This window comes from Uncinocarpus reesii, genomic scaffold (genome assembly GCF_000003515.1).
Source record: "Uncinocarpus reesii 1704 scaffold_1 genomic scaffold, whole genome shotgun sequence".
NCBI lineage: Eukaryota > Fungi > Ascomycota > Eurotiomycetes > Onygenales > Onygenaceae > Uncinocarpus > Uncinocarpus reesii.
The window spans coordinates 1,824,007-1,847,028 of record NW_003052500.1 but is presented as its reverse complement, the minus strand read 5'-3'; the positions used below and the strand labels follow the sequence as shown (position 1 = coordinate 1,847,028).

At 47.8% G+C, this 23,022-nt stretch overlaps 6 protein-coding genes across 6 annotated transcripts; 4 read left to right on the top strand and 2 right to left on the bottom strand.

The window, feature by feature from the left end:
- Nucleotides 1–8: 8 nt before the first annotated feature.
- Nucleotides 9–1,902, top strand: UREG_00816 (uncharacterized protein; the record flags this gene model as incomplete). Its single annotated transcript, XM_002541256.1, has 5 exons — nt 9–193; nt 439–518; nt 588–875; nt 897–1,080; nt 1,143–1,902. The coding sequence occupies 5 exons, from the start codon at nt 9–11 to the stop codon at nt 1,900–1,902; spliced, it is 1,497 nt and encodes a 498-aa protein (XP_002541302.1).
- A 958-nt stretch (nt 1,903–2,860) lies between these two features.
- UREG_00815 (uncharacterized protein) lies at nt 2,861–4,817 on the bottom strand (the record flags this gene model as incomplete). The annotated part of the gene is made up of 4 exons (XM_002541255.1): nt 2,861–3,356; nt 3,575–3,939; nt 4,018–4,743; nt 4,782–4,817. 4 exons carry the CDS (start codon nt 4,815–4,817, stop codon nt 2,861–2,863), a joined length of 1,623 nt encoding a protein of 540 aa, XP_002541301.1.
- A 483-nt stretch (nt 4,818–5,300) lies between these two features.
- UREG_00814 (uncharacterized protein) lies at nt 5,301–7,524 on the top strand (the record flags this gene model as incomplete). The annotated part of the gene is made up of 4 exons (XM_002541254.1): nt 5,301–5,374; nt 5,430–6,427; nt 6,544–6,923; nt 6,982–7,524. The coding sequence occupies 4 exons, from the start codon at nt 5,301–5,303 to the stop codon at nt 7,522–7,524; spliced, it is 1,995 nt and encodes a 664-aa protein (XP_002541300.1).
- A 669-nt stretch (nt 7,525–8,193) lies between these two features.
- On the bottom strand, nt 8,194–10,222 carry UREG_00813 (uncharacterized protein; the record flags this gene model as incomplete). The annotated part of the gene is made up of 2 exons (XM_002541253.1): nt 8,194–8,777; nt 9,451–10,222. 2 exons carry the CDS (start codon nt 10,220–10,222, stop codon nt 8,194–8,196), a joined length of 1,356 nt encoding a protein of 451 aa, XP_002541299.1.
- Nucleotides 10,223–10,593: 371 nt separating this feature from the next.
- Nucleotides 10,594–11,454, top strand: UREG_00812 (nodulation protein L; the record flags this gene model as incomplete). The annotated part of the gene is made up of 3 exons (XM_002541252.1): nt 10,594–10,763; nt 10,912–11,308; nt 11,365–11,454. 3 exons carry the CDS (start codon nt 10,594–10,596, stop codon nt 11,452–11,454), a joined length of 657 nt encoding a protein of 218 aa, XP_002541298.1.
- Nucleotides 11,455–14,443: 2,989 nt separating this feature from the next.
- UREG_00811 (uncharacterized protein) lies at nt 14,444–21,869 on the top strand (the record flags this gene model as incomplete). Its single annotated transcript, XM_002541251.1, has 10 exons — nt 14,444–14,592; nt 14,643–17,382; nt 17,438–17,599; nt 17,810–18,457; nt 18,509–18,612; nt 18,665–18,864; nt 18,926–19,489; nt 19,545–19,596; nt 19,647–21,736; nt 21,802–21,869. The coding sequence occupies 10 exons, from the start codon at nt 14,444–14,446 to the stop codon at nt 21,867–21,869; spliced, it is 6,777 nt and encodes a 2,258-aa protein (XP_002541297.1).
- Between the last annotated feature and the right edge of the window lie 1,153 nt (nt 21,870–23,022).

Sequence of the window (23,022 nt, the reverse complement as noted above, 5' to 3'; positions counted from 1 at the left end):
CCCTCGACATGTCTGAAGCGATAATGGGCGAGAAGCAGGTCGTTGAAGCGAAACATGATGACGATAAGTTTCCCGTCACCGATTCGCAGGCCCCTGTTGGCTTGCTCAATGCCTCCGGGCACAAGCAGGAACTCAACCGGAATTTCAGTCTACTAAGCATTTGTGCTATTGGCATCACTACGGGGAACTCCTGGTTAGCAATGGGCGGATCGATTGTATGCTTATGGATTTTTGTTCTCGCTCTAGTTGATTCCCACGCTCTGGTGCTGAGGAAAACCGCTGGCGAGACGGAGCGCTAACCGGGGTATTGCTGACGATAGACTGTCGCAATCTATAACGGAGGGCCTCCAGGCGTCATTTATGAGTTGTGAGTCGGCTCAATGGCCCCTCGCCACGACCGCTAGTTTTGATACCTGAATACTCACTGATATCATAAAGTATTGCCGTCGCAGCATTTTACTGGGTGATTGCGGCGTCTCTCGCAGAGCTGGCGTCAGCCATTCCATCAGCAGCGGGAGGTACGGAATGGAGCTAACATCCATACTATCTATCTCCATATAATCGGATCCTAATGAGGTATGCTACAGTTTACCATTGGGCAACGGTTACCGCGGGTCGACATGGCCGCCCTGTCGGTTTTCTCGCGGGCTTCTGGAATTGTTTGGCTTGGATATTTGGTGCCGCATCGATATCGGCAATTCTAGGCAACCAGGCTGTTTCGATGTATACAGTGTTCAAGCCTGATCTCGAGTCGAAACCTTGGCACGTTTTTGTGACCTACCTGATCTGCACATGGATGTGCTGTTGTGTTGTGCTCTTTGCCAACCGCGCCCTTCCCACGCTCTCAAATATCGGCATGTTCTTCATCGTTGCTGGTGTGATAATTACTATATTAGTGTGTGCGATCATGCCGCATGTGAACCATGTTGGATATGCATCGAATAGTTTCGTCTGGCGTGACTGGGCCAATGCAACAGGATACTCCAGTGATGGCTTTGTCTTCCTGCTTGGTATGCTCAACGGCGCATATAGTGTGGGATGCATTGACCTTACCTCCCACATCGCCGAAGAGATTCCGAGGTATGATTCTTACGAGGGTAAACTCCCATTAGACGATAACGCCAGCTAACTCCCAATTATAGACCCAGTCGAAACATTCCCAAAGCAATGCTGGCCCAGGTCATCATGGGCTTCATAACTGCCATTCCGTACATGGTCGCCCTCTTTTACGCCATCACCAACCTCGACACCGTCCTCACCACAAACAGCACTTTCCCGCTCGCCACCATCTACCACCAAGCCACGGGCAGCAGAGGCGGCGCCCTGGGACTGCTCATCATCGCATTCATTCCGACTTTCTTCACCTGCGTCGGCTGCTACATCACCGCAGGCCGCACACTATGGACCCTAGCGCGCGACAACGCGACACCCTTCTCGCCGTGGTTAGCACGCGTACACGACAGGTATCATAACCCGTTCAACGCCTCTCTCGCCTGCGGCGCCATCATCACTGTGCTTGGCTGCATCTACGTGGGCTCGACGACCGCTTTCAACGCCTTCGTCGGTTCGTACGTGCAGCTCTCCACGCTATCCTATCTCGCTGCCATCCTGCCGCATTTGTTGTCCGGCCGGCGCAGCATTGTACCGGGCTACTTTTACATGAAGGGGGCGATGGGCTTTATCGTTAACGGCATTAGCTGTCTATACATTATGGCGTTTGTGGTGATTTTCTGCTTCCCCTTTGCGCTGCCGACCGATGCTAAGTCTATGAACTACGCCTCTCTGATGACCGGGGGCTTGACGCTCTTTGTGAGCCTGTGGTATTTGTTCCGGCGGAAGGGGTACGCTGGACCCAAGGTGAAAACACTGGGCGACGCGTCGATGGCGCCGGATGCTCAGTAATGTAATTTTCTCTACCAAATCTTTTAGCCTTGATATAGCACTAATTGAGTGATGAGGAAAAGCAGATTTGGCGTTAGCCTCCGTCAAGACCTTCTTTTCGTACATACAACGGAGACGATCTAACCAGTTCGGCTGGGAGGCTTAAAGTCCGATAACGGCCACACGATTGTTGCGGGATTTGCTGTATGAATCTGGATTCAAGAATAGCTACAGGATCTATCATCGCGCCAAATGGAGATGGCATGTGTTTGTGCCATCTTTCAATTTTGGTTGCAATGGTGATGCATAACACACAGACTACACCCAGGCAGACGGATGGAGACGCTGGGCTCCATGCGGCGCCGTCTACTTCTGTACTCCAGGCCAAAATCTGGCTGTGCCGTGCCTGCGCGTGGACCTTGCATCGTTGCCCCTTGATGAGACCTGGCATTTTGGTGCCGCATACTCCAAGACTCGGAACAGGGAGATGGCTGGGGTGACTTCAGGATCCTTCGCCACATTGATCGAGAAAAGTTCCAAATGTCGAATAACAGTGAAGATCAAGATAGAATGGTATATATGAGCTCAGATTCGCGCGTCAGTATCCGTTTGGGTAGGGCATATTTGGCTCAACAAAAGGCCGTAAATTGGAAGTAATATCTTCTCATAGTAGACCAGTGTGGATTTGCCGCTAGCTTAGCAAGAAGCAATACAGAATGATAATCCTTAACTTCTCAACAACTGCAACATAATAGCTTTTTCGACACGTTTGAAAAAGGGGGTAGGTAGAATGTATTATAGGCCTACCTAGGGCTCGTCTTAGCTTCACCTCCTAGGGCTACTAGTCACCAGCACTGCGTAGAAGTGCGAACCCATCGCTGGTGCGCCGCCAACTGGGCCCCTTGACTGATGCCGAGGATTCCAGTGGCGACGCCCAATGGCTCAAGGTTGCCCCTTTGCCATTGGGATGTCCTGCAGTTTAGTTACGGGTGCTGGAATTGGTAGCCGAACGGCCTCCAGACCCACTAATTGATGGCGCTGCAGTGTTTCTTTGAATCCTCTCCAGGTTCCCTCGAACATCCCTCAGAACTTGAAGGGTTTCATAAGCAATCCGTTTCTGATTACTCACCGACGTAACGAGGGTCGAGAGCTCGTGTTCCACGTCCCGGATAGGATTTGAACAGCATTGACTCCTGTACGCAAAGAAGACCTGGGCTACGGCCAGTAACACCGAAACCCAGGTCCCCACGAGCGAGATGATATTATACGCGTCAGACATAGGTGCAAATTGATTGAGCTGATGATCAAAAACCCTTACTATGGAGGCAGTGAGGGGCAGAAATAATGTCCAAAGTGAGGAAGAAAGGGAAGAAAAAGAAGGAGGAAGAGGACGAGAAGTGAGAGAAAACATCAGGTAAATAACAGCAGCGCGGAGGAACACAAGTTCGGTTTTGGCAGGTGGGGTATGAGAATGCCTGTCCAAAAAGAGAAATAGCATTAGTTGTTGACTACCTATCTAGGAAAGTCACTGGACGTGGCAAGACTTCCAGTTTAGGTTAGAACACAGTTGGCTCAATTGGCCCGCCGCTTCGTCAATGTGTCCATCAGCCTTCCAGGCAATATCAATGATAGCGTCGAACCAACTGCTGGCCAAAATCCGTGCTTGGAGGACTCCACCCGATTTTCCAAATACCACGTGTGACGGTAAAGCCGTTTCATGGTTTTCTTGTACCGGTTTCCCATTAGGTGTGAGGCATTCTGACTAAAGAGCATCGAGCCTGATATTCCCGGCAGTCTTTCAAAGCGCAGGTAAACATCCTCGCTCCCCTCTGGAAACTCCCGTGATCCCCCAAGCGCATGAGCCTGCCATTTCGGGTCCAGGATTGTGAGACCCGCCCCGACATCAAGCCATTTCGTTATAACGATCGCCTTTGTTTCATCGCCCAAGTCACATTTGTCGAGTTGAAAGTGCATGTCGCAAAAACTACATGCAAGAACCGGTGAAGGGGTGTTATCGAGCACATCACTTAGCTCGACGGGACCAGGCTTAACTGGTAGCTGAACATAAGAGGCAAGCTCGGGAGACTCTATGTTTAAATGAGGACAGAAGATAATGTTCCGCAATATATCAATTACCTTGTGCTGCGGACGTAGAAGAATCCATTGCTGATTCCGTAAGCACAAGCTTGCTGATCGCGAACATATTCTTGCGTCAAAGGATAGTAGGATAGTAACTTTTGCGCCATCCGGTTCCGTATGCGCTTTGACCTCTGTGTACGATAGCATATCAAGTGGAAGCCCATATGCGGGACCTTGATAATGTCTCGCCATAACCAGCTGAACATGGGCGAAGAATAGCCAATAGCCGGATACATGACCTTTGAGCGCGGCGAAACAATCCCACAACGGCGGTTCCATATATGAATCAGTACAAGCATACTTCAAGAGGCTCCAGTTTATAGGGGCGGGCGGCCCTAAGCGATCCCGAAGGTGGAGAGAGAGGCACACGTGGCAGAAGTAGCAGGATGGCAAGTCTCGAGTAAGAGTGAGCAAGAATGCATCCCGTGCTTTTTGGGAGAGCGAAGACCAAGCTTCACTCCCGAGTGCATTGAGGAAAGCCCTGTTGCAAAGAGCCAAGCAGGCAACGTCTTGAGGAGGAAGATAGTAGACAATATGAAGGAGAAGCTCCAGCGGCAGATTGAAGTACGATATCTTTCCTCCTGAAACTTGATTAATCGGCTCCATTATCTTCGATATGTGCGGATCGAGTCGCAAGGGAGTAGTAAGAAAGCGGACATCCTTAAGAATGGCTATCAATCCGTCGTCTCGATCACCGAATTGGGCGAGGTCGGCAGGGACTATCTCTATGACGTCCAATATTACATAATCAGCCGACGAACCCGACCAAAACTCCTTCGCCCTATGATTATAGGCATTTGGCCCAGTATCTACCTATAACTCAGACCCTCCGGCCACAAGAATCACTGTTAGCATTGGCAGCTCCAGGGGATAGGTAGGCAGAGTTGGAGAGTCCTTAGCTTTAGCATATTAACATCATAACTATTTTAGCGAACGGTCCTTGATTAACAGAGCGGGCTCGGAACCATTTAAAGGTTCCCCGGCTCCAGATAAAGCATTTGAACAGAAGTAAGCATTGAATGCAGGAAGAATTGAAACGCCGAAAGCCGAGCACTTCAGCCAGTCTATCCCTTGGGGCAGTTTTAGCCGGCTTGGCAATCTCCCTTCTGCCTCGGGTGAGGCAGCTGGGTTAAAGCAGCCGGCCTCCAGCGCTCCTGGAAGGTAGCTCTGAGGGCTTGATGGTTGACGAAGTGGTCCACGAAGCATGGACCTGGCATCAGTTTTCGCAGAGCTCACCTTTCCAGGCTCTAATGAATTAGACACTTGAGACTAGATTCACAATGGGTTCTGAGCGCTCTCTCGCCACGCTTCTTCGATCTCTACAAACTGCATCCGTCGCCGAAGATGCCTTTAGGTATTCATGCCCGACCTTGTAGCGATGACCGCCCCTGCTGATACGGTTACATTAGATTACTTCCCTCCGCAACTGGCCTCCTATCCCTCCTTACGAATCCGCTGAATGTATCATTATTATCATCGCAGCTGCTGTGCTGCCCGGCCTTATGGGAAGGAGAACCTGGACTTCAGACCTGTCGCAGGTTGATTGGCGTGTTTAACAGTGCAGCTATTACAATTATACAACACGAATCGTCGCATGGCACAAGGTCCGTTTATCTTCAGCGGCGTGGCTTGGAGCGGGAAGAATGGTTAAAGGCCGTCATAAATGGTGCAGATGAAAAGTCTCCACGATGGAGACATCTCCTGCTCCTTGGTGGCGTGTTACTAGGATTTGAAGGACAGAGCCGGCAAGCTCTATCAGTACACTGGAGAAAGAAACTTGAGTCAGCGCTGGTCAAGGCACTGCAGCTTTCACTGGCCGAGTTGGAAGATTCCCCGAGAGTTGCGGCGCATACCATTGTCCTAGTTTTGAATTATACGTTCGACCTGCTGTCGGATTGGGAGCGAAGCCAGATCGACTACGAAATTCTGCTCCCTATCCTTGTCGACTCCGCCTATTTCTCTGAGGAGGGCCTTGGCTCGGGCTACTTCCTGGGAGCGATTGATCGTGATGTCCGTGAAGTGAAGGATAAGAGATTTGCATGGCCAGAGCAGTCTCCCACTTTCCGCCAAGTTAGCACCATATTATCAAGGCCACTTATTACATCCCTTGGGCCTTTGTCTCGACTGATAGCACATGCCACCGAAAACGTCCACAATCAAGCTCTAGTTGTCGAGTTGATTGATCTCTTGCTTGAATATTCTCGAACCTCGCTTGTCCAGTGGCGTCAAAACAAGTTATCGGAGGTGGATATGTCAGAAGAAGACGATTTTCTGGATGAGATTACTTTAAAGACAACGCTTCCCACATTGTGGCGATTGTTGAAATCCTCTCTATTTTCGATGATTATAGTGCTTAGAGCTGCCCTTGGCAGGGTACTAAACGACCACTTATTGGGTGCAGACAAGAGTAAGTCCTTTTTTGTCAGGACTTTACACTGATGCTAACAAACATAGATGCGCCCTTCCTGGCCTTCAAAACTCTCCAGATCCTCCGAAACCTCTCTTTTATAACAAATCGAATAGGGAGCAACACCTCTTCCCAATTCGTCTTCGTCAACTTGACCTCTCTCGATATCCTATCACAATATCCAAATCTGGTGGAAGAATTCCTGGAGAGTATTCGACCATCAGAGAACGGTCGAATACCTGCACATCCAGTTGATAGATGTTTGGATTTATTTTTTCTGAATACAGCGGAACATTTCACACTCGTGCTGCCCCCGGATGTGAATGAGCGTTTGTTGATAGCGGCGGCAATGCCGTATCTCGCAGTTGGGGGCAATAATAACCTGTTGGAGATCTTTGAAGCTGCTCATAGCGTCGTGTTAGCAGTACTTGCCGCACCGAAGAGTGCCGATATGGCAGCTAAGCACCTGCCATATTACGTTGATACCCTGTTTAATGTAAGTTTTGACCATTTATTCTTCATCTATTTGACTATCTAGTAACTAATTTGGATAGGTTTTTCCCCAGAATCTGTCCGCCAGACAATTCAAACTCGCTTTTAAGACAATTCTGCAAATCACCGCCCCCCCATCGCCATTAGCTAATAGCCAGCCACTGCTCCCATCCATCCTCCTACAACTTCTGTACGACAGGGCCTTGACTGCACCTACAACTCCTCTCCCTCATCCAACTACCACAGCAGACCCCTCGCCTACTGAAGGACCGCTTCTCTCCGAGCAAGCAGTTCTTACCCTCACTATCATTGATTGCCTTTGTTTCCTTCAGGTTGAAACGCTAGAAGACTGGCTCAACCTCACAGCGCATTTGATCAGCCAGATCCAAGATCGCACCATGAGAAGCGCTTGTCAGGAAAGACTCTGGGATGCGCTGAGCAACGGAGAGATGGATGTTGAGAGGGCTTATTTCTGTGTTACATGGTGGAGTACACGAGGTGGAAGAGAAAAGGTGCTTTTTGGAGCTGAAGACGATGTGCAGGTTCCATACATGAGCGGTGCTTTGGAAACTGAGAATCCTGAACCAAGGGAGAGTAAACTGTGACTTTTTGCATGATCTATATTGATTACCTTGAATTAAACATGCCTTTTAAGATACCTCAAGGATGTATATTGGCGTTCCACAGCTGACAAGTAGCCGTCAACGGTTCATCTTTTTTTTTTTTTTTTTTTTGAATGGGGAGATGCAGGTGCAGTTATGAGAGTATCACCTTCTACACATTCAAGAGTAAGCCCAAAACACCATCATATTTTCCCAACCTCTCATTTTCAACTCTCTTGATCCGGAGCACTTGTATGTTAATAATTTACTAGGCTTTGCAATAGCATTCAACTGCATGTTATAATAAACGGAATCATCTTGTTTGAGAAACATAGGCTGCTTTTCACTTGCATGTTTCAGGACATTAAGGAGCCAGTATGTTTTGAGCTCTAATTCATTTCATGACATGATCAAGGGCTAGCGTGAAAGGGGTACCTTCGCTGAATCCATATCTTCCTATGGCTTTTAGATGTATGTACTTTTACCCTAGCAGCACGGATGGTCTTTGAGTCGAGCACACGATAGGAGGGAGTTGGTGAGGCCTCAAAATGAGTTTTGCTTAAGAGAGCGCCTTTGCAAATCGCGGTATTAGCTGTCCGTCTCCCTGCAGTGATTTTATCTGAAGCTTTGATATCCCTCGCACCGCGCTATAAACCGGAGCATGCATGCCCTTCACGAATCGAGCAGGCCCCATAGATTCCAAATTCGCCAGCACTTCTTTTCATCATTGGATCGGCGGCTTCCAGGAGACTGGTTGCGCTGTTCACGCAATTCGGACGGTGTCTGGCCTTGTGAACCGCACCGCTCGCCTCGATTATTTAAAAAGTGTTTCGAACCCTTATCTAGTTTGCCGTGGCTCTTTCCTGAGATTTCTCGTGCCTCCAATGTCTCCGATCCTCCGTCAATATATTCATATCGAGATTCTGTTCGGGGAGGGCCCAGCACGAGACAAGGCTGTTCCCCTAACATATTCCAGTGTTTCGAGCACGGATAGGGGTCCACGACATCCGGATAAGTGTCAAGATTTGGACAATGCGAGAGAATCCCTGGGATGAACTGGGAGTTGCGGACTTGAAGGAAGCGGGAGCTGCCGGCGGGGTATGAGGGACATGGCGGGATTTGAAAGGTGTTGCAGATGCGGATATGGTGAGTTTCGCACTTGCAGATGTTGTGAATGTGGGTGCGGACGTGGCACATGGATGGGCTGCCGGTGCGCTGGGAGGAGGATGCAGGGAGATATATGAGGTAGGATATGGCTTGAGTGATTTGAATGCAAGTGCAATAAAAGCATCAAGTTGCTAGAGGAGAGAGATGCTCGGTAGGTAAAAAAGTTTGAGGAAAGATGCCAAAGTGATATTTAGTCAAAATGAGAAGATTGCAGGAATAAAAGTGATAACCCGCAAAACCATAGAGCCGGTGACGTGATAAGCATTTCAAGCAGTATCATCGTATCAAAACGGCGCAAGAGGTATTGTAATTGATTTGGGAACTGGGACAAAAGAGTGGTGATGCAAATATATGAATTCAGGATTTGCATCCGTTTGCACACATGTATACATCATGATGTTTTCAGAAGGCAAACAAACTGGCATAGGAGTGAAACACAATTAAACAAAGCAAGATTCAAAAGTATGAATCACTGCGGCCATTGCGACTATTTTAGAAACCACTTAACAGCACCTTGGGTTAGACATGGAACTTGATAGTATGTGTAGTGGGAAATCATGTTAGTTAATTCAACTATGAAAAGTACTTTCATAAGTTTGCAATGGCTCAGGGTATGCCTGGGATCCCAACGCAGGTTTTGCTCCGATAATCGACATACTCTTTGCCAAAAAAATCAACCAGCAATTTCTCTTCACCTAAAACATGTAAATTATCAGCAATTATATATTCCTTTTGTTAAAATATGATGGCAGGAAGGCATACTCCGAATTCGCGAGGAAAAGAACTCCCAGAGCACAACAGCATATCCCAAGAAGCAAACGGTATTTCCCAACACCAGCTGCGTGCCCAAGCCCCACCAGAAGAATCCAAAGTAGCTTGGATGTCGAAGAATGCTGTAAATCCCATCTTTTACCAGCCGATGCTCCTCCCTTCGATGATGTTGAATAGTATGTGTGAAACTAACTCCTGCCTGTACCATTGCCAGAGATCGAACAATTTGACCTACGACCATCAGCGCCAGCCCTAGCATCACTTGGTATTTTATTCCGCCGAAGACTGCGCCCGTCAGCTGAAAATATCGATCTGGAAGGAATGTATGAGCGAGTAAACACTCCACGACTGCAGATCCGTGGGCGATGTTGTAAGCCATGCCATTCTGAGTCAATAGAAAAGCGGAAATCTTTGCAAAGTAGTTGTTATACCGAGCGGTAACGTAGTATTCGAGAAAGTGGAATAAGGCTAACGTTGCGACGAAGAACGGAACGCGCCATAGCGGGTTAGAACCAGTGTAAAGCAATGCAGATAAAACGGCACAGGTGCCTGCAGCCTGGCCAAGTAAAAACGAGCGAATGGATATTCCTGAGAGAGATTTCTTTCCGCCTGGAAGATATACTGGGTCAATGATTGGCTTGTCCGGGCTGCTAGCGCCGGGGGGGAAGTTTGGCCGTGGTTTCCAGCCGGAAGCTGCTGAATGAGAGTCAGTCGAAGAAGAAATCTCGGGGCTAGGATTTGTCGAAGTGGAAGCCGCCGCCATCATGAATTGCGAAGCTGTGGTAAATATGTGCTTGAAAAGACGGGTTCGATTGAGAGAGGAGGGCACTCGAGGGACGGGTCTCCAGTTAGAGAGGAAATGGGATAGACACACCCCGTCAACGAGATCTTTCAGCGCATATTTGAAGAGCAACCGGACAAAGAAAGGATAAAAGTCGAGAACAATACGATCTTGTTGCTTTCCGCGCGGACAAGGCTAGGCGCCGAATGGGGGTTAGCGCGCCGATCCACGTGGGCCGGAAAGTTGCTGAGTCAGCAAGCCGATGACGTTGGTTGAGAAGCGCCGAAGCGGTCAATCAGACGGGCATCTCACCCTCAGAACCAGCCGGGAAACGCAGGGATAAGCTGGTCGCCATGGCTGAAAATCAAAATCCGACCGAGAAGGAGAAGATGCTCCGGGGCGAGTTGTACCGCGCTTTCACGCCGGATCTCATCGCGGGTCGAGCACGGTGCAAGGGCGCCTGCGATAGATTCAACAATGCCGGCCAGATATCTCGACGACGGCAAGTAGAACTTTGGAGAGAGTGAGTAGCTGTGCGACTGGCCGCTATCGACATGGCACCCGCAGTCTTTACTACCGTGTACGCAAAATGCAATGAGGCCTAGCCCCCTCTTGGTCGCGAAGCCACTTTGAGTTTGGCCGCAATATCACGAAGATACTGACAAGCCTAGCCTTATCCAGGATGAACGTCCTCTCCCGCCCCTAGCAGAAGACCCTGAAGTCGATGACCAGCTTTTCGAAGACGAGCCTTGGGTTGAAGCGCCCATTCGAGTGGATTACGGATTCAATGTGAAAGTGGGAAACGGTGTTTTTATCAATTTCAACTGTGTGATCATCGACACCTGCCTCGTAACAATTGGGGCTAGAACATTGGTCGGGCCCAATGTATACATCTATAGTGGGACGCACCCTCTTGACCCGGCATTGAGGAATGGGACGAAAGGGCCCGAGCTGGGGAAAGAAGTTCATATTGGGGAAGATTGCTGGATTGGCGGCAATGTGGTTATTCTGCCCGGTGTCACAATTGGGAAAGGGGTCACTATCGGTGCTGGCAGCGTCGTTACGAAGGTATATTGTGCTTTATCCTTTCGTTCTAGCGCTGTGTGATTAACCAGCTGTTGCAGTATGTGCCTTCGTTTCATGTTGCAGCGGGAAACCCCGCAAAGGTTATCCGCCGTATAGAAACCGCAATGGCAGACGTCCGGGGTCCATAGACGGGAAGTTCTCAAGTGCAGTCACGAAAAAGCCTTAGAGAGGGGTTAAGGTTCTTTCTTCTAGATGTGGGGTGCAATCCACGTACCTTTCTTGATGTATCCAGCAATGTCAGGTTTTGCCGAACGTATTCTATAAGAATCGAGGCTGAAGTGCAATCAGCGACGCCAACAACACCTACCCTAGGTACTCCTAGTGCCCGTGATAATCGCAGTGCGGAATCCTTCGGTAGACACACTAGCTGAATCTTCTCCCCAGCTGCTAGATTCCGGGAAGCTGCTGTAACAAGAAGGGGTAAAGGTGCATAGAGCGTGACAGGTAAACTTGATCGGCAGAAAAACACGGCGGCCAGCTTCTGCGGCCTTGTTGCTTGGTTTTTCACTCTCTGCTGAACCGCGGATTCATCTCCATGGCCAGATAAAGAGTCAGACCTGGCAGCAGACGGGGTCTTGCACATTACTTCCAGGACTCGTGCCGTATCATTGAAACCCGTTGTAATATACCGTGAGACGTCTGGTGGACTGGGGGTCGCAGGGACCCCGACCTGGCCACTCCGGACGGTGCTCTTGCGCCTGCGCTGGTTACGGCGTCGACCTTTTGACGGGATCCGCTCGTCTCGGTAAGTCCCTATAGGCGCAACCAGTCTGAGATGCTCTGGGATCAGCCTTGGACATTCCCACATTCACATTAAGTTTCATACCTACACAGCAGGTCCAGGATGACCGTCTGCTGCGCCTGCGGGGTCTCCGGTCTGCAAAAATTAGTCAAAACGAGCAAACAAGGGATTTTATAGAAGGGAACATTTACGTCGAGCTCAGAGACATAGCTGCTATCTACTAGTATGTCTGAGGGGTGAATATGGAGTCAATCGCAACTGTTTGCTGCGGACTTGTGGTGAGGCTCAAACTTCATTTTAGCTAAGCTTTTGATCATTGGCGGAACCTTGTCGACAGGACAATTGGACTTGGGCTGCTCAGGATGCCGTCTGGATATTATTTGGAGTCACTCTTCGAGTCGTTTAGAAGGATAAATCGATGATTTCTAACTGGCTTGATTAACTACCTGTGCATTTTCCCATGCCTTGGGGAGACAAACGGCTCAACCAGCAAACAGTCAAGTTCCGGTGTTGGGGACATGCGAATTCGATTTGCTACGACGCCTGACGATGACAGCCCAGACAGTGACAGGGTAGTTGCATTCGACCAGGGAGTTGAAATGGTTGAACCAATTAGTTATCTCCGCCCGTGCTAGGTTTCCCTGTTCTTGTCAACTTGTGCGGAGAAAAAGGGAGGAAGCCATTGAGCAAACATTCGCTTCAAGTCACATCTACAGGAGCTTCCCGCGGAGGAACCACAGCACAGTGACGAGGCAAGTTTCCGAAACCGCGTTCAATCATTGTGTTCAAAGAGCTCAAGCAAGACATCGGTGCTTGCCGGTCTGGCTGTGTGGATGACGCCAGCTCCGGTCTGTCTTAGCTCATGGGTCATAGCTCAGCAGGCAGGAAGTTACAAAGCTGGGTTAATCTAGCACATTGGCAGTCCAGCCATCAAAAGTAATAGGGATCAAACGGCCAACCTTGCCGTCGCCCTCATGCGCTCAATATAAAATCGGCGTTTCTGATATACGTCAGCATAGCATATGACTAAGCGGTACTGACAGTATGGCGTCGTATATAATACACAAGTGGGCCGCTTCTGGCCAATCAAAATACACCGCGCCAGATAGCTCCAGTAAGGTTCCGCCAATCAGAGCGGCTTCCCCGATAAAATCGATAGCAGCCTGTTCATCATCGAGCAACCTCCACAACCATCACCTCAACCGCCCATAGTCACAGTGACAAGGCTCGACACCGCGTTAGGACATGTCCGCCCGAAACATCTTCACCTTTCTTTCATGTCCATCGGAGCTGCAAGGGTTTGTCCTTTAGATCTGGCCGCTTCTGTGTAATACGTCCTTGCCTGGCACCTGGGTTGCCTGGAAACTCTACGCTCTTGTCTGCCTGCCATCCCAACTCACTTCTTCCACCCCTACCCCTCAATTCCTCCCTTCTACTTTCCAGCTCCTCCAAATGACCAGATGCTGCATTAGTTTTCCTATCTAGCAATTGTCGGCTACGGATACTCGCAGCCACCGTTTCCGCTCCTCTCCACGTTACCCTCTGAGCCCTCCCAAAATCGCTCGTTTTCCGGATACTCCGCACGCTGGGGAACCACTTTGGGTGGAAGATGCCATGGCAGCTTGCCCGCTAGATGCATCTAGCTGCCCACAGCTTGCTACCTCCACAGAACCTGAGGACCCCTTGCTCTCACCAAGCGAACTCATGGAAGATACAGATCCACGCTCTACGCGGAAACGACCTCGTCTTGATAGTGGAAGCGAGTCGCTTGAATCCATGACCATGTCCGCCCACAGTACCGCTGGCGGTGATGGCGATCGAACCAACCCCGCCAATTCGACTCCTTCCACTCCTCCTTTACGTCCTTCCACCTCCGAATTGCCCACCCCACAGCGTCCGTCGAGTAGGGTGACCATCAACATGAAGTCTCCTGTTAATTCCGACGCGGAGGCTGCACAATCCGAGGAACTTCCTGTCACTCCCAATATCGAGGCAGACTACCCACCTCAACACCCCCATATATCTTCCCAAGTTTCGACCCACAACAACACTGCGATATCAATAGCTTCGTCCCCCTCACCCACACAGAGTGTTAAAATCGAAGTTGCAGAACTAGAAGATATGGATCAAGCTCCAAGTTCATCAAATTGGAGACCTCTAGGGGAGATCCTGCAAGCTCCTTCGATGGTTGAAGAGGTGGTGCAGATTCAAGAACAATTCTCCCCCCTTGAGATGTTTCCACGGGTCCGCGGCGATTTTGAGCTTCGGGATGCTCTAGAGGACAGTCGTGGCACCTTGGAGAAAGGCAAGTAGCTTCCACCTAATGTCTGGGTTGTAATTACATAGTAACCGAACGCCTACTATGTATAGGCCAAATGCGCGCTGCCCCTGTTTTCATCTCCCTCAAGCGATGGCTCGATCAGTGCGTCACCCATCTAGATCAGATCACTTACGAAATGTTTGTGGAAGATCGTGATTTCTGGGACGAAATTCCATCCCTAGTCGAATCCCTGCTACGACGCGAGTAAGTTTCTGTTTTGGTGCCAAACCTCATTTTGACTAACGCTGTGATAGATCGGAACTCCTTCCGGATGAAGGAGACGGTCCCTGGCAATGTCTACAAGGTTTTTGCGTCGCATACGCAGCGATCGGACTTCATTTAGTACGCCTAGATACGACAATGTTGCGAGACTATTTACAAAATCCTACACGCTCTTCGGAGCTGCTATCGAAGGCATATTGGAGCCCCCTCGGCTGGATTATTCAAATTAAAAACATTCCTTTTTACAAGGCAATGGAGAATGATTATGGCCAAGAGGTTGTAAACCTTGTCGCTCACATCAATAACTCCATTTGCCAGCCAGAGTTAAACGCATTTCAGGTCATCTCAGACTTTGCAAACTTGGTACTAGAAGCACTTCCTCAGTGTCCGGCGTTAGCACCCCATTTCGCCAATTCTCTATCTCTAGCTCAAAACATTGTCGAATGTGGATGTGAATCAAGGAAGTACGGAACCGACGGAACACTAGTTGCCTCGTTGAATTTTAACGATACCATTAGCCAGGCTTACGAGTTCTTTCGTGTTATCGATTCCACTTATCAGGCTCTAATAGCCAAAAAGGCAGCCTGGATTGCGGGCGATGTGAGCGACATGATCCTCCGTTCAATTTGTTCCACTTACTCCAGCATCTGTGCATTTGACCAACAATTAGGAGTCAAAATTGCGCAGGACCTTGGAATTATGTACCCCGAAGGCACCAGCCCCAGTGATTATGCAAATATTATCAACTATGGCTGGAAGTTCACAATCTTGAAGAAATATATCACTGATGGCCGGATGGAGTTACGTGTTCTTGGAGTGGATACCATGCAACAAGACCTTGTCAATGTCTGGAAGACCAACATCAATGGCAACCCAGCCGGAGTGGATTACCCAATTACAAGGTTTCTGGTGAAGTTCCTTAGGGACAACAAAGTGGTCGATTACATTGTCGGAATTGATTCACACCCTCAGCTAATTTCTCGAAGCGGGAATATTGTTGGATTTCTTGTGATCACTGGCACATACACCGACCAAGATACTGACATTATCTGGAATACGGTGACTGAAAGCCATGATCCGCGTACTGTTTCAGAGGTTTTGTCGATGTTGACTCGCACATTCAACATGCATTCCCAGGGATCTCCTTCCCTCCTTTACCTATGCGCAAAGTTAATTGAATTGCCTTTGAATCGGTTCGACGCGCGGATGATAGACTATTGCGAACAACTCTTGACTTCTTTCAGAGTAAGATATGCAGAAAGAGGGAGAAACGGCACTTTGGATTACACTCCTGTAGATGTAATGCCCCTCAAATTATGTGTCCGTTTGATCCGAGAGATCACTTCTGTGAAGGAAATGCCGCCGGAACAAAAGGCCCAACTCCAAAGATTCGCCAGCCGGCATCTTTTCCTCCTGATCGAACTTGGGATCAACGACCACGACAGGATGGAACTATTTGGGCAATGCATTCAGGATATATCTGAGATGAACGAGTTTACCGTCGGAAGTATAAATGCGCTAGGCGCTTTAGTTACACCAACTGATACCCAAGACATTCGCCGACTGGCCTTAGAGTTTGATTTCACCACCTTGATTGTTGAAGAACTGGCACATGCCCTGAACTCAGATTCCTCGAATTTCAGTGGCCCAGATTTAAGCCATGAGTTGACGCCACGGATTCAACTTCTTCAACGAATTATTGACAAGGTCCCGGAGACCATTTCCCTAGGTTTAGCTGATAAGTTGTGGGATAGTCTTTTTGCTTCGAAGACAATGGGTGATCGGAATCGAAGTTACGCTTGGGATGTATTGTCCAGGTGTGTTTCCAGATGTGGCAAACAGAACCCATTCCTTGAACGGTGCATGAATGAATATCTTCCGCGCGTCTTGCCCGATGATTTCAGCGGAGATATTCTCTCGTTTGCTGAGCAAGCTGTCAGCTACGACCTACGGTTCCACGAAGGACCACCCATTGCGGAGCACGAAATCATATCCGTCCCTGGAATGGATCGGATATGGCATATCATCCTCACTGTACCGTCCACTGATATTGGAGTAAAGGCGATCAATTTTGCCATTGAAATCTATCTTGATCATCCGCTAATACGAAAAGCTCCGAGGTCAGCAGCAGAAGCTACTCATGTATCTCTGGTTGACCGTTGTGTTGATCAACTTAGAGAGTCAGCCAACAAACTCAAAGCTCTCACTGATGGAATCACAAGCGAGGGAGATAACGCTATGGTGATCGTTCCAGCCGTGAAGGAGACGCAGGCTGAAGAGCTGAAATTCGGCCGCTCTTTGCTATTCCTGAAGCATCTGCTTCACGGCTTACGGACCCGACCGCAATATACTCCTCCACAAGGCAGCCCACCGGTATTACCACTAAGGAACGAAGAAATGAAAGGCACTATGATTCAAGTCTCTTATCAAGCCTTTAATGGGACTTCTCAAACTCAAATTCGCACCCTGCGAACCGGGGATCTTACGACCCTGTCTGAGCTATCGCAAAGGCTTGCTCGTTTAACAGGTTTCTCCAAATTTACCTTGATTACCGGGGGCCGTTTTTTGGACCAGGTCATGAACGGTAATCGCACTTTACGTGACTTGAAACTGTCGTCGACAGGACTTTTGATTGTTCGAAAAGCGGTTGATCCGTTAGAGGGGTCTTTTGGGGCCAGAAGGCAATCCTTGACTTTGGTCGATTCAGAAGTACTAAAACATTTCGATGACCTCCATGAATTCTTGAACCTAGACGAAAGGTTATCGAAAGAGGTAAGTTCAGATGTCCTGGGAACCTCGGTGAATACGCGACTAAGGAAGATGCTAGATCTTCGATTTTCTCGTTCTCTTTCCACCACAACAACGTATCCGAGAATGCGTTCGTTCAGCGACGACTTCCGGGCCCGAAATGTTTCCTTTCAACAAACCGTACAAACTTCTATACTCTATAAGTTCCCTTATAGTATGCATTAGAGAAGAATCACTGGAGGTAGGTATGTTTCCATTTTTTTCGTACACGCAAACAAATAACGTATATTCCAGGCCAATCCCGACCAGGAATTCATCACCCGCAGTATCAAGAACTTGGTTGCGTTCTTACTTCGGCCTGAAATGTCCGAATCGTTAGATATCAGCCATTTGAAACTAACCTTCGCTTCGAATTTCGTTGAGTGCTTACTAGCCGCATTGACCGGTATAGTTGCCTTACAACTGCTTCCTTCAAGGTAGTCTTTCACTACTAATAATGCCGTCTCTTTCAGCCAAATCGCCTACAGATACCTCCGAAACCCTCTTCACAGACCCAGCCGGATTAGTCTCTTGCCTCCTGAAGTTTGTCTTACTCGCAAACACCCCTCATCAACTACCGCTCGCGGAACTTCCTCTTCAGAAGTTGATATCAAACTCGTTTGCAACTCTTTTTGAAGCGTCCATGCACGACGGGAAAATCTGGGATGCATTTAAACAGAATGCCGATATGGACAATATTATCCTAATGCTTTTGTTGCGTGACCCTCGACCCAATCTTCGGCAAGACGCTGCGGGGATATTTTTCGCTCTTTGTGGAATGTTACCGTCGCAAAACCAATCGTCCAAGGCTTATCCCAAGGAGTCAAAGGTTTCAACAAGACTCGAGACTCCTACTGGTATTGATATCATCGGTACTCTGTGGAATTCTCTTACTTCATTAATCCCCCGCAGCATTGAATTTCCCCAGACTTCTCAGCAATTCTTTGAGGTGGCTCTGGTTGTTTTCCAGACAGTCGGAAACTTATCCCCTGAAGATCTAATTTTTGGTGATTACTTGAAAAAATGGGGCGCCGTACTTTTGAATCATCGGACTCATGAGGTGAGTTAATACACGACGGGCCCTTTTTAACCCATTAGTAACGGCTTATAGTTCGTTGGGCGTGAGCCTATTGATTACATTGTATTGGGATTTGCCCATTTATTGAAGAAATGCATGGAGCTTTCACAACCGAAGAGGATCACAGGCAATACCAGGTAGTACCGTGCCCAAGCTAGTCTCTGCGGTATAAGTTTAACTTTATATTAGAGATCTCATGGAGCAGGTTTTCACCGCCTATTTGTTTCCAAACCTGTCGGAGCAAAATGATAAAACAGCAATCGTGCCAGCAATACCCGTGATGCACGGCGGAACTCGACAGGAAATCTACAATGTGCTTCTTCTACTTTGCGAAGACGAAGTTAACTGTGGGCATATGCTCGAGATTCTAGAAGATGTGATTCCAAAAAGTTGGTTTTGTCTAGCCATCAAGTTCCGTTATTATCGTCTCCTTACTTACTATTTCAATAGACTATACTTACGAATCAAGTTGGATCTTTGACCGACAGAAAACCATTCGCTCACCGGAAGGATATGCCGGGCTTAGGAACTTGTCTAACACTTGTTACCTTAACTCTCTATTTACGCAGCTCTTCATGAATATTAACTTCCGCAAATTCATGTTGCAAGTTCCCGTGGAAGAAACGGACCCGAATCAGGCCCTTCTGGCTGAAACGAAAAAGCTCTTTGCTTATATGCAAAATACGTGGCAAAAAAGCGTGGACACATTCCCAACGGTAGAAGCTATCCGGACCTTTGAAAATGAACTCATTGATATCAATAATCAGATGGATGTCGATGAGTTTTATAACCTTTTGTTTCATAGATGGGAAGGCCAAATCCAGTCAGCAGAACAGAAAAAGGAATTTCACTCATTTTATAGCGGCCAACTTGTCCAGCAGATAAAATCTAAAGAGTGCGAACATATCTCGGAAAGACTGGAGCCGTTTTCTGCGATTCAATGCGAAATCAAGGGCAAAAGTGGACTCGAAGATAGTCTGAGGGCTTATGTGGAAGGAGAGATGATGCAAGGAGGTAAAGTTTTATGCTCATTCCATCCAGCACATAGTTGCTGATTTACTATAACCAGATAACAAATACTCGTGCACATCGTGCAATCGGCATGTTGACGCCGTGAAAAGGTATACTTCACCTTTCCCTAGAAATATCGAATGCAACTAATCGTAAACAGAGCATGCTTGAAAGATATTCCCGACAATCTAATCTTCCACTTGAAACGATTTGATTTTGATGTCATCACCATGATGAGAAGCAAAATCAACGACGAATTTCACTTTCCTGAGCGTATCGATATGACTCCATTCAAAGTTGAACACCTAAATAACCCAAATGCACCTGTGGAGCCCGATATTTTCGAACTGGTTGGCGTTTTAGTGCACAGCGGCACAGCGGAGTCCGGACACTATTATTCATACATCAAAGAACGTCCCAGCCGCAATTTTGGCACTTGGGTGGAGTTTAACGACGCCGACGTCAGCCGATTTGATCCTTCTAAAATCCCGGATCAGTGCTTTGGGGGAATGCACGATACATTTCACGGACCGGGTTTGGGTCAAGTTCGTTTTAATAAAGTGTGGAATGCGTATATGCTCTTCTACCAACGGGTCTCTAGCATGGAGGCAGCACAGAGGGAATATCAATCATGTTTGACTGATGCCCCGGTCACCATTCCCCTGACTCTGGAGCTTGGGAACCATATCGCCATGGAAAATGAACTATTCCTTCGAACCTATTGCCTTCTGGATCCGTATTATGCTCGCTTTGTCCTTGGGCTTCTCCAGCAATGTAGGAAAGCCCTCCTGTCCGGGGATGCGAAGAACTCAAATCTCCAAAAGGGTGCAATATACGTTACTTTGGATACTTTGGAACAACTTGTATCGCGGACAAAAGAAACGCCAGCTTTGGAACCCTTGTTCGCAGAATTGGATCTTGCAATAGAAGAAAACTCTTACGCTGCTTTCTGGGTTCTTGAATGGGCGACGAACCGACGCTTGGGACTCCGAAATCTGCTTCTGAGATGCCCTAACGCCATTGTTCGTGCTGGGTTTTCTGCGCTACTCGTATCCTCCCTGGCACATTTGAAGAATCGGTTAACCAGCCCGACATTGGAACCCATTAATGTGACACGTTACACACATGACTATACTATTCTACTTGAAGGTATCTTGGTTAATCTTCATCATCTATGGAGCGGGATCCATCTCTATTCTCGAGCCTGGGATGACTACTTCGAATTTATCCTGGCCATTGCTAGATTCGGCGAATTCGAAGTTGAAATGATCCTGGACCATGGGTTCATGGTGAGGTGCCTGGAGGTAATCTGGCTGGATAAAGAGGATAGTAAGAAACTAAAATGCCACTATACAAATTATTTTCGGCTGATGGAGAAAGGACGAAAATTCTCGCAGGTTAAACTCATGGAGTTGCTTTACCACCTTTTCACTTGTCTTGATTGGAACCTTCCCCCGTTATCGGAATCGCAGCCACGGGTAGGCCAGAACGGAAAATTCGCAATGTCGATGGACGAAGCCGACTTGATCTGTCCCGTCGGGAGACATAAAGAGCTAGTCGTCTTAAAGAAAATTATTGAACAGCAGGCCAATCCGACCGTAAGCAGGGAGCTCGTTAAGTTCCTTGTGGAATTGCCATCGCCTAACAAGTTATTGGATGGTGTATGCAAAGCTATAGAGGAGGGGTTAACTATTGAGCCTTCCGGACTCACTGTACCTTTCCTTGAGGCAACTATGGTGTTCTGCGAGTTTGCACCTGATGCAAATAAGATCCTAGAACTCGTGGACTTTTCTCTCAAGTGTGCAGAAACCCTTGATGAGGCTGCCCGGGAGTACATCGCTTTTTTGCGAGGCCTCTTGGAATTACAAAATCTGAAAATTGGTCATGACGATGGCTGGTTCTGGTGTCTTGTGCTTGAGAGGATTCCAGACTGGGCGCCTCCGCTTCTTATGTTCTACGATCGAGTGATCCGCAATGCCACCTTTGAGCTTTTGCAACAGCTGGTATTCTCAAAGGAAGATGAAGAGTTGCCTGACGTTCACCGTCAATATTACCGTAAAATCGGAAGAGGGCTTGGACAGGCTTGCGTTGAGAGGCTACAAAGCGTGTATGCTGGAAGAGTAACGTCTCAAGTGAATCTCGATGCTCGAATGTTCGAAGCCATCACTCATGTGGTCAATCATTGCACGGATGTTTACTATGATGAAAATGAAGGCGATGAGGATTCGGAGTTTCTTCAGCAGGCTGCAGGTAAGCTATGAAACCCGAAGCATCGATACGATGGCGAGCGCATTGACTAATAAATATTGCTCTAGATGCCCTCACTGCGATTGAACAGGTGACAGTGGAAATGCCGGAAGAATTTATATCTGGTATGGATTGAGAGTTTCTTTTGAACTTTGTACTGCTTCGTGGTTAACGTGCGTTTTTGCTTCTTCTATCAGGCTCTGACTTCCCTTCAGATACGTGGGAGGATAATTCGATGATGGGAAGCGACTCCGACATTGGGTTCACCGGATCACCGTGAAACTCTATTGCAATTCCCAATTTTTCTCTCTTCCGATTGCAGCGCAAGGAGCCTGGGATTTCCCTGACTGAAACGGACACTGGCGTTTTATTGGACGATTTAACTCATAGACCTCTTCACGGGAAATAGAAGCTCATGGGAAAACCAGGTTTTAAACGGAAGGAAAAAAAAAAAGCCCCCTCTTCGCAATGAATTATGGTGAGTCTGTTTGAAAGAAGGAAAATATCTCGTCAAGAGTCCGGAGTTCTCTTTGACCCGTCGAGTAATGATGATACGGGAAGGGAGTACGCAATGGAAGGCATTTGCACGGCGTTTTTTTTCTTTTCATTTCTTTTTGTTTTGTTGCTTTTTGCCTCCGGTTCAGCTTTTCGAATACGACGCCGTACGGTAGCAGCCCAAGTTTTTTTTTTTTTTTCCATCTCTTTCCTTGAGGGAGTAACTACTTTTGTTCATGCCAATTTTTGTTCTTTGTTGTCAGAAATCAACTAGTGATTTGCATTAAGTATGGGTTTATGGTTTGGGGAAATGCTATTGAAAACGGCTGTTAAACTCCACTGGTTCTACTATTTTGACATCAGTTCTAGTTTATCCTACATTCGATTGTTGGTTTGCCATTTTTGTCACTTTGTGTGTGGTGGCTATAAACACACTTGGCTACGAGGATCTTGGTGGGCTGTCTTGTGTTTGCCTGTTAACTCTGATATTAGATAGCAGATATTGGGGGGGATTTATTTGACTATATTTTGCATGAAGGAACTTTTTCTATTTTATATCTGTCACTATATGTGCTGCCTCCCAAACAAAGCCTGGTCTACTTAGTCCAACTCTACCCAAAACTGCTCAGAAACACGATGTGCCCCTTCTTTCTACTCAAAACGCCTGGTAAATGGCGATATATATATTGGAAGAATCGCGATTCCGGGACTTCTCAAGAACAGCCTCCATATATCCTCTTTGAACTTATTTTTGCTTCTTTACCCAAAAACACACAAACCACCTATGTATATAG